The sequence below is a fragment of the Phaethon lepturus genome, unplaced genomic scaffold (assembly GCF_000687285.1).
Source record: "Phaethon lepturus isolate BGI_N335 unplaced genomic scaffold, ASM68728v1 scaffold1621, whole genome shotgun sequence".
NCBI lineage: Eukaryota > Metazoa > Chordata > Aves > Phaethontiformes > Phaethontidae > Phaethon > Phaethon lepturus.
In genome coordinates, this window is record NW_010515314.1 from 1 (window position 1) to 11,410 (window position 11,410).

Consider the following 11,410-nt stretch of genomic DNA (forward strand, 5'->3'; position numbering starts at 1 on the left):
TACCAAAACCTTGCTACGCAAACCCAATACACAGCCAGGACTCGCACAAAACATAAGCGTAGACAACCAAGTGCCCTTCATCCCCTGCGGCTGGTAAGGACTGAAGGTCACCAGTGAAAGCACACACACCACACTATTCACAAGTGCATTCACAGATCCCTTGATCAGTGGCACAGCCCCTCTGTCCCGCCATATATTGGGTATACGTGGCACAGGCAGCTTCTGTGAGAAGAGACCAGGTGCCGCCCCCAAGTCAAACAGAGCCAGACCCAGCTGGTTCCAAAAGAGACCCATTGCTGACCAAAGCTGAGCCAATCCGCAATGCAGGTAGCACCTCTATGATAACATATTTGAGAAAAGGTAAAAAACACTGCACGACAGCTATGAGAGAAGTGAGAAAAAAATGTGAGAGAAAAACCTGCAGATGCCAAGGTCAGTGAAGAAGGAGGGGGAGGAGGTGCTCCAGGTGCCAGAGCAGAGATTCCCCTGCAGCCTGTGGTGAATCAGACCATGGTGACACAGGCTGTCCCCCTGCAGCCCATGGAGGACCATGTCAGAGCAGATATTCACACTACAGCCTGTGGAGGACCCCATGCCGCAGAAGATAGATATACCCTGAAGGAAGCTGCAGCCTCCAGAGAGGAACCCACACTGGAGCAGGCTCCAGGCAAGAACTGTGGCCTGTGGGGGACCCACACTGGGGCATTCCATTCCTGAAGGACTGTACCCCATAGTCTACATATCACAGATCATCACTTGTACCATAGCACAGAACCAGAACTAAAAATATTCACCCTTAATTTTTTAAACAAAACTATAATAAATCTATAAAACATGGTTGAATAAATACCTTGTACATCTCTGCTTCAATTTGTTGATGAACACCTACGTAACTCTTCTTCACTTGCTGCTTATCTTTGATCATCATTGTAAGCCTATGCAAAGGCCCAGAATTAAGATCCTCTGCATGTGTCTTCATTATTTTACTCAACTGTTCTGTTTGCTGCACCATGAGCAACCAAGACTATTAAAAAAAAAAAGGCAGAAAAGCAGTTACTTATTCTGGCTTACAAATAACCAAATTATGAACAGGAACTGTGGGGAAAATGCATTACTGTTTAAAACAATTTAGTAATTTTATTTTAAGTTACCTGAATCTTGAGATCATCTAAAAAAGTTTTTCCTGCCACAGCAAAACCATGCCTGTAACTTATTCATAAAAAAAGTATCAGAGACGAAAACATAATATTGCATGGTCACATTTCAGCAGTGTTTTAGTACTTCTGAACATCCATGAAAGCTGTACAGACTTTTCTGGATTACATCTTCAACACCTTTGACAATCATGTCCCCATGTCCTTTGTTTTCCTTTTTCCTAACCACAGTTCCTCTCTTCAAGCTGACTTTTCTGCCTTTATCTAAATATTTCACAGTAATATGCATTTGAGTTGTAATTGTTTAAAAGGATACTATTCATCAACTGCTCCATATTAATTGATATCATCAGTGTTTAGTCCATCAGTGGCAAAACAGAAAGTGCTAACAGATTACTCATTTGTCGCAGTAACTAAACATCTTTCTGTACCCTTACTTTAATAACTTCCTTGGTGTCGTGGTTTAACATAGTTTCACACTAGCTTCTATGAAGAAAATTAATTCTATCCCAGCTGAAACCAGGACACTTGGCCATTCTGCCAGTCAGTTTTCAGGACAGCAAAATATACTGTGGCTTTGAACCTTGCATAAAGAACAAACTGCAACATGAACAAAGATTCCCAATGCACAACAGATACGGACCTGAAATTAAGGTTCAGATAAAAGGAAAATGTTTCATACCCTAAAGAATCCTGTTAGACTTTGTTCATGGAAACAGTATTGGATTCCTAAGAGGTAATTCACTAACAGACTGCTATGCTGCATTTGAAATTGCAGAATGGCTATTTGCAATACAATTACCAGTTTTTGAAGGCAGCCAATATGCTGTTTTTAAAATCTTGTTTGTGCTAAAGATACAAGTTAACCTTAAATCATCAAATCTTTGAAAATGTATTTGTTTGGTAGGTTTGGGGTTTTCTTATGTCTCATTATAAACATGTATTATACTGTGTCTGGCTGGCATGAAGTTAACTTTCTTCATAGCAGCCCCATATGGTGCTGTGTTTGAGATTTGTGACCAGGATGGTGTTGATAACACACCAATGTTTTAGCTATTGAAGCACTTTCAAGTGCTTCAAGTGCACTATTCAGGCACTTTATTGAAGCTATTTCAAGCACTGAACAGTGCTTGCACAGTATCAAGGCCGCCTCTCTTTCACACTCTGTCCCCCCACAGCAAGTAGGTCGGGAGTATGCAAGAAGCTGGGAGGGGATACAACCAGGACAGCTGACCCAATTGACCAGAGGGATATTACATGCCATATAACATGATGCTCAGCAATGAAAACTGAGGGGAGGGGGATTTTTGGGAAGGTAGTCATTGCTCAGAGACTGGCTGGACATCGGTCTGCTTTTGGGAGGTGGTGAGTGATTGCCTTTGCATCACTTGCCTGCCTTCCCCCCCCCTTCTCCTTTCTCTTTCCTTTGCTTATTAAACTATCTTTATCTCAACCGGTAAGTTTTCTTGCCTTTACTCTTCTTGTTCCCTTCCCCCATCCCCAGGGAGTGGGGGGAGCAAGTGAACAGCTTTGTTGCGCTTTGCTGCCGACTGAGGTCAACCCATCACATATATTTCCATCTCTGCATGACTATGCTAAAAGTCACATGGGATTTTAGAGAATAAAATGAAAAACAGATAATCCCTGTATACTTATTAAACTATCTTTAACATTTCCTTTAGCTCATACACATTCCATGGACTGGCACAGAGCTGTCTCAGACTGCTTAAAAAGTAATGTTCTAAAAGGTCAGGGACTAAAGCTTCCTGGCTTTATCTGAAAACTGTTTAATCCTTTCACTACAGAACACTTTCCAAATGACATCCGAAGACATATTTCAAAGTTGTGTATGATAAAAACAACATTAAACATCTTTATTACAGGGATGAGTCTTGTGGTTATAGAAGAGTTCATGAGAGCGCTCCTAGAGGTAGAACTGTAAGAGTTTTGCATTTTCTCTTAGACTGATTTATTATTGATTAAACAAATAGTTCCAACCAATCCTGAAAAGCCCAGAAAATGCATTTTTCAACAGAACAGGTACTCTAAAGAAATACTTAGCTTACAATTTGCTAAATAAACCCAAATAAGTCATATACATAGTGAAAAATTGTCTTTCCAATTAAAAAAAAAAATTTAATGTGCACATTCTCCATTCCTTACTTCTCTCTCCACACTGAGAAAATACTGGTTAAACCAAGATTTCAGCGTTTTGTACAATTAAATTTTAAATAGCAAAAGCTATTTTAAAAAAAGCAACTAGCTAAGGGACAGATAGCAAAAAAGGCGAAGCATTACCTTTAAAAAAAAATAAATACAATACCCACAATTTGTCAAAAGCAACAAAATAAAATATTGTTCAGTTTAACAGGTGAGTTTTTTAGACATACACACAGAAAAAAGCTTATGGAAAGCACTTAAAAATACTGCTCCTCTGGCATTAGTAGATGCTGCCACTGTGCCTTCCAACAAGCTTACTGCCTCTTCATTAAAAAAAAAGACGACACATTTTCAAAAAACCCATCTCCAGTTACCCACTCTTGCTGTAAAAATAAGAAATAAAAGCATAAAAGATTAGAGATCTTGGTATTTATTTTTGATGTCACATAACACCAAAAGTTGAATATATATGTACAGTTTTTCAAATGTTAGAAAGTGTAAGATACTAGACTTACGCCACAAAATATTTGGTCAGATTTTGGTTCTGTAAAACCTCTCTTCTAAGGAAATGGTATCATGAAATAGCAAAGTAAATTAGAATGATGTCAGTAGAGTAATCAAAACAATAATTCAGACATTTTAATTGCCAAAAATCAGCAAGACAATGTATTGCTACACAACCTTAAAATCTAAGTTGACTGACATTTCAAGGCAAGCCCATACAAAAGATCTGCCAGTAGCATATGAATATTTTTGCTATTTTGCAAAGATGTACAAAGATCAAGGGTACAGTTTGAGGAACATGGTACCTCCTCAGAAGATGGGGGAGGGGGGCTAAAATAACTCCTGAAAAAACAACTTAGGTGCTGGTGTCCAAAACAAATTTTCAAAATATGACACAGATGCCTCTCTGCGACCCAAAGAGAAAATGGCTTAATATACTTTTTTTTTTTTAATTGTTATTTTCTCACAAAAAAAGACACCCATATTACTGGCATAAGTTGTGCTAGACTGAGCTAGACACAAAGCTTAAAGAATACAATGCTGAATAATATCTATGCTCCTTTGTTCTAGCCTTAAGTCACTCTTGGTTTCACTGCCTAAAATAACTGCAAGACAGTTTTGCTAGCACATAAGAGCAATTCTACTGGGGCAGCAGTAGCAAGAATTATTAATCATATCATCGATAAATCTATATGAAATGTTGAGTTTTCTATGCCATATATTTTATACTGATGTATCCCAAAGAAGATATCTGACTTCTGCCACTAAGCAGAAAATGTTTGAACCGGTTTACCAAAATCATCACAGCTTAGATGATAAAACTTATAATAAACTGTGCATGAAAAACATAACTGGGTGAAAAGCATTCCAAATACACCAAAATACACCATTAAAACCCACATATGAAAAAAAGGCAGAGCATCAATTTAAAAATACAATAATTACTGGGGAGGGATGGAATTTAAGCTAAACACTATGTGGTTATACTTTGGGGACAGCTGAAACAGGCTAGTTATACCTGTGTAGCTTTCAAATCACACAAACCACCACTTTAATCCAGTATAAATCTAGACTGATGCACAAGGAGTAGTTTTGTTCCTTCTCCTATGAGCACGATATACTACATGTCATGCTCATACATAAGAGCCTAGCGTTCAGGCAGCAACTCCATAAGCCAGCTAAGAACTGCTTTGTCTAAAACTTAACCTGACTGAAAAAAATATTTTCCTGCAGAGTAGGAGATCAGGATTTATGCCACACTGAAGTGACTGTGTAACCCCTGCTAAAGCAAAAGGGCCAAGAATTGAATAAGCCATTAAAACAGAATTATTTTCTCTAGTCAGGAAGGAATCCAAGTCAGGAGTGAAGCTTACTAACAAGTGAAATAGGGAAGTTTCAGTCATCTTTACCTTCATTGCACTTCCTCTAAATGTGATGATTAATCACTTAGGGGGAGGACAGCCTTACCTTCATAAAAAGTCAAGACAGTTATTTTAAATCGGGTATGAAATTATGGTTAAAAACGTGTACAGTTATGAGAAACATCCTGAATTAATGCTTTGTTTTCACGAAAATATACTATGGTGTGAATAACAGTTGGAATGCTAGGCTCTGCCTTGGTTTCTTGGCATTTTTCTATTTCTGTCACAAATTCTATAACAGAAACAATAGTTCCTATTTAACTGTTTTATAAGAAAAGCTTACTGTAATGTTTTTAAAACAGAGTATGCTAAACAAAATAGCAGACAACCCAGGAACCTAAAATACATAAGTTCAAAGTTCAGGATCCTGGTTTAGTTTATTGTTCTTAAAGTGAGACTGTAGCTTGACTTTTGCATATTCCGCTGAGGGACTAAAAGGAGCTTATTTTAAACACTTTGGCAACAGTAATTCTCAAGAGGCTGAATCAATAGGAATCAAACAGAAGCACTATTTTGAACTAAGCCAGTTATCATTACATACACTATCTTTCCCATGTTCCTGTAAATAAAGTAGACAGAATCACTTCACAAAGCAGCCAAGAGAATAAATATTTATTGTGATACATTTTAGAAGGTCACTGGAAAAAAAACAATTGCTGGTCTTTGTCACTTACAAAAAACAGACAAAAAACACAAACTAACAAAAAAATCCACCCCTGTTGATTTCTAAGGATTTTCTTACCTTGGACACGTTGCTGATATAATCCAGTTGACAAGTACCCTCTTTATCTATTTGAGTACAAAGATTCTGTAAGGTGGAAGCATACTCCTTATCGCTTTTTACACGCATAACCATAAATTTCTTCACTGTTTCCAGTAGTCGTAGTTCCCAGTCTTGCAGTTTTAATAAAGCATCATGAGAATACTTCAGGTCACTTCCAAACCCCATTTTTAAAGGCACTCTATACCACACAGGTGACAAGACAGATTCTTCACCACATCTGAAAGTAGAACAAGATTAATAAGAAACATATCGAAAGAAAAACTTGTGTTAGGACAATTATTAATGCCTAAACATAAAAATATTAAGCATTACCTTATATATACCACATGGAAACGAACTGAAAGAAGGGTCAAAACAATTGAGCGGAGCCAGCGAATCAACGCCAGACTCACTTCTCCCCGTCAACCAATCTGGGCCCTCACCGTCCCTTCGTGACACTCTATGACGAGCGACTAGTAAGTGAGGGAAGAGACGCCGCTGCTCCAGTTCCCCGGCTAGGAGGGAGAACGCGATTAGCTTCCGGGGGGCAGGGGGGTGGGAAGCCGCGGGCGGTGGCTGCTGTGACGCCCCGCCGGGGGCTGACACCGTTGAGGGGAGGCGAGGACGGACACCCTCCGCTTGCGCCTGTGGACTGTGTCCCTAGAGTCATCGCCCTGCACTCGGCTTCTCGCCACTGAACCCCAGCGCCTATTGCTCTTGCTCTTTAGCAGAGCAGAGTAACTAAAGGGCGATGACGGTGCGGGCGGTTGGGGGCCCGGCCCGTTAGGCCCTGCGGAAGGCAGGCAGAGCAGGACAGGCGGCTTGTCCACTCAAAGTGCAGCCCCTCGGCCTGGGCGATAGCAGGGCAGTGTGGTCAGGCTACAGATGGCGCGGCAAAGCCACCAACGATATTGCTACAGATACTTGTGATTCAAAGAAATCCAAACTTAAGGAATTTAAACTCAATAACATCAAAGCGTCATTAAGCAGACACCTTTATTGCACCTTTTAATTGTTTTAGATCCTCGTTTCACTTGTAAGAGAGAAAGAGCCTAATACCCGTTCACAGCTGTTTTTGGCATAATTTACTATGCATGATTAAATTGTTGTGACTTTCTGTGCCCATCAAGCACTCTAACAAGTAGATATTGGAATTATATATATGTAATACCTATTATGTCAGAACCTGTGGTAGACCACCAACTGCCAGCCCATGACCGGCTTGGAAATATAGTGAAACCTGTTGATGTCGCTAGCGTGCCCCAGCAGCACAAGGTAACCTGCTTGTATACCACTGCCCTCCCATAAAGCTGCAATGTGAAGTAAACAGGGACACAGAAAAAAGGCCTTCTTTTCCAAGGGTGTAATAAAGTCCACGTACATTAGTTTCCACCACCACATTTTCCCCAACCTTTTTAATAGATGCAATTAGAAATACCTTAGACTTCAAAAAAGAAAAAAAAAACATACAAAAAACCCCCAGTCATTCCTTCATCCTTTGTACCATATTTTTTCTCTGCTGGGCAATCACAGCCTGGTTTTCTCTGCTTTTATATTCAGCAGCTGGTGAATATAAAAAGTCTGATGTGTTGTTATCTAGAGAATTTAGTATCAGGTAACAAGAGGCAGCGAAAAAGCTGAGCTATTATTGTGACACTAATTTAAGACATTGGGGAAACACTGCATGAATGTTAGTGTTCTATATTCTCTTTTTAACACGCTCTGTTTTGAGCAAATAATTCAATTTAATTAAGAAGTAGTAACAAGGTCTGATATTGCAATGCATTCCATGCATAAGAACCACCATAACAGGTTAGAGTTACAGACAAGTATCCCGTTTCAAGTAGCGGCCAGTAGCTGGTATTTCGGAAGGAGTCTAAAAAAACAGGACATGGGCAGAGAAATCCTATTCCAATCCAGGACTTAAGCTACAATTTGTTTCTAGACCATCGTGTTTAAAAAACACTGGTGAAACTGCTGTGTGTGCTCATCTGGCTGTGTTTTTTAAAGCCAGTGTGCTTTTTTCTTCCTTATGGAAGTCTTATGGAAACCATTTCCTTTACTTATCAGGTGAAAAAAAGATGGGGGGGAAAAAAAAAAAAGAGCTTCCTTCTGTACTTCCTCCATATGTACCCCATTGCATGATTGGGACCTAAAATTAGAAGCAAATTTGCATAAGATTAAATACACAATGGAGACAAATAACCAAAAGCTGTTATTTGATTTGCAGTAAAAAGTGGATTTTTTAAGATGTAATTTACCATTGGATACTTTTCAATAATTTTACATTTGGGGTAAAAATATTAATTTAGATGCAAATACCAAATTCAACATAAGAAATCATCAGTGACAAGGTTTTATGACAAATGCAGGTGATGTTGGAAGGATAGAGTTAAAGAGAAAAAAAAAACAACTTACAGGTAAAAACTTTTTAGGCTGAATAAGCATATAATGAACTGGTCTGAAACTGGGATAGCAAGAATGGAAGACCCCTAAGATTAAAGGATGGAATGACCTTGGAGGTTAAAATAACTGGAAACAAGTCACGATAATTAAGAGAAGTATCTAAAGACAGTAAAATTCTGTCAACCCTTGTAGATAATGCCTCGTTATAGCTTCTTTACATAAACCAGTGACAGTTTTGGACAAAGATCAAAAATATGAGGTGTCCGCTACATAACCTATGGTGATTTTAATACTAAAAAACACACCTCTAGGAGGAGATTTTAAATGTAAATGTAGGGCCACCTTAGTATAATGAATTAGGTAATTGATGGAGCATGCGTACAAAGATTTCTGTGATGTAAAATCATGTAACCAACCATATATTGTTTCTCTGTTATTTGTACTGTATATAAACTGCTGCTGTTTGAGCTAACGGTGTGCTGGATTTGCGATTTATCACCTAGCACCTGTTTCTGCAGAATCGAAATAAAGCAAATATCTTGACTCAGTGTGTCGATTAGCTTTGCACACCAGGTGAAGAACCCTGTTTTAGGGACAACACAGGTGTAGACAGCCTTATTCAGTCCTGTTTCAGCTATACTCAGAGATTATATCCTATTGTATTGGGCAGATAACTTGACTGACAAGTTGTACACATGACTAAAGAAGATCTTTTATGATTATGTCTATGGTTTGGTAATTTAGCCAGCCTTGATAGTCTTGAACCCAGTGAGAGCCAGCAGAGGCTGCTGTGAGGTTAGAAGAATCTCTCTCCTTTAGTTTTCCAATTAGAGTTTAAAAAATGTACCAAAGAACAAGCTTGACTTTTGAGGAAGAAAGGATTCCTTGTTTCTTTTTGTAATTAGCTCCTTTCAAACCCTTTGTATATTTATTAAATGAAGGAGGGACAAAAAAGGGTAGGCCTATACTGTAATCACTGCAGTATCATGTAGAAATATGCAAGCTAGTCTGAAATTTAAATTATTTTCATTTAGAAACTGCAACCAATAATTGAGTAGAAAAAATATTAAAAGTGTATTAGCACTTGCAATTAAAAGCCTAAAGTAACGACTTTTTTCCTGACAAGTTGCGGATGCTAATCCTCTCCTCTCTTTCCCACCCCAGTCGTCTTGCTCTGAACTCGTTCCTTTCCCACTCAGACCCATACATGATTTCCTCTGCCCCAGTCCTACCTGGCCTGAGACAGGGCCCATAAGCTCATTAACATCAGCACCTTAAATCAGCTAGTCTGGACAACTGTAGCAGTCAAGCATTGCTTCAGACGTCATTGCAAAATACAGAATCTGCCTGAGAAACTCAGTAAGCATATGAACACATGCTGAGTTCTGGGGTGCAACACCTCAACACCTACCAGGCAGAATGCTTCATGGCTGAACTAGCTGAAGTAATAGCAACTGTCTAGTAGAAATACCAGAAGAATTAAATTTATTATTCTGGTTCTGTCTTCTCTTCTCACATGACTCATCTTCTGTAAACTTTCATGCTTTCATTTTTGCAAGCTTCTTTCTTACTGAAGAATCTCCAGTCTTTCTATCATATTCCATTCTCCCACCATTGTGACTCTAGAAATCCCAAGGCATTTGCTCCTTACATAGCAAGAGTCTTGTCCTATTCAGTTAAGCTCTAGGTTTCAAGGATCCTTTCTTTTTTGTTGCCAGTCTATAATTCAGTCAGCACATTTTCATGATTTTGAATGGTTTTTTCCTACCTTCGTCTAATTTCTTTTTGTTTATGGTTCATTGCCTTAGATTCCTGAATGCAAGATGCAAGTATCTGTTTTATGCTGACAATGCTCATATTGAAAACCCTTAATGTTATTCTTAGAGGACAGACACTTTAAAAATATATTACTTGAAGAATGCTAACAACTTTAAATGAAGTTACACGCATGGGAGGAAATAAAAATGTAAGTGTTCCTCACAATCACTCCTTCAAATTGCTAAAGTAAAAGGCAAGTCATTGCAAAAATTCAACATCAAAAAAATCTCTTGGATATACTGAAATGAGGGATACAAATAAGTTAATAAATTCCCTGATAATTTGTCCAGAGGGACCTGGACAAGCTGGAGGAATGGGCCCGTGTGAACCTCATGAGGTTCAACAAGGCCAAGTGCAGGGTCCTGCACCTGGGTCGGGGCAACCCCTGGTATCGATACAGGCTGGGGGATGAAGGGATGGAGAGCAGCCCTGCCCAGAAGGACTTGGGGGTACTGGTGGATGAAAAGCTGGACGTGAGCTGGCAATGTGCGCTCGCAGCCCAGAAAGCCAACTGTATCCCGGGCTGCATCAAAAGCAGCGTGGCCAGCAGGGCGAGGGAGGGGATTCTGCCCCTCTGCTCCGCTCTGGTGAGGCCCCACCTGCAGTCTTGCGTCCAGCTCTGGAGCCCTTGGTGCAGGAAAGACATGGACCTGGTGGAGCAGGTCCAGAGGAGGGCCACCAAAATGATCAGAGGGATGGAACACCTCTCCTACGAAGAAAGGCTGAGAGAGTTGGGGTTGTTCAGCCAGTCATGATCAGCAATAAAAATGGGGGGGTAGTCTTTCCACAGTAGCCATTGCTCAGAAACTGGATGGACAATCAGTCTGCTTTTGGGAGGTGGTGAGTGATTGACTTCGCATCACCTGTCCGTCTGCTGCCCCCTCCCCCTTCACTTATTAAACTGTATTTATCTTAACCTACAAGTTTTTCTCGCTTTTACTCTTCCAATTATTTCCCCATCTCACTGCAGGGAAAGTGGAGCAGTGCACCAGCAGTGCAGCTGGTGGGTGCTTAGTTGTTGGCTGGGGCCAACCCACCACACTCCCTAACTCTCAGTGACTAGTCCTAGTGACTCAAAATATTTGATTCCAGTGTTAAGTCCTAAGAGCATTGCATCTCTGAGAAATGGATAACTGGAAGATGACTGGGTAGTTTGTGAAACAAGGATCTAAAACAATTACAAG

At 39.8% G+C, this 11,410-nt stretch overlaps 1 protein-coding gene across 1 annotated transcript; it reads right to left on the reverse strand.

Annotated features, from left to right (window-relative positions):
• Nucleotides 1–850: 850 nt before the first annotated feature.
• On the reverse strand, nt 851–6,188 carry LOC104627414 (tyrosine-protein kinase Fer-like; the record flags this gene model as incomplete). The annotated part of the gene is made up of 2 exons (XM_010295641.1): nt 5,982–6,188; nt 851–1,024 (listed from the first exon to the last, which is right to left on the reverse strand). Coding segments are annotated over exons 1-2 (381 nt in total), but the record flags the coding sequence as incomplete, so codon positions are not given.
• Nucleotides 6,189–11,410: the final 5,222 nt, after the last annotated feature.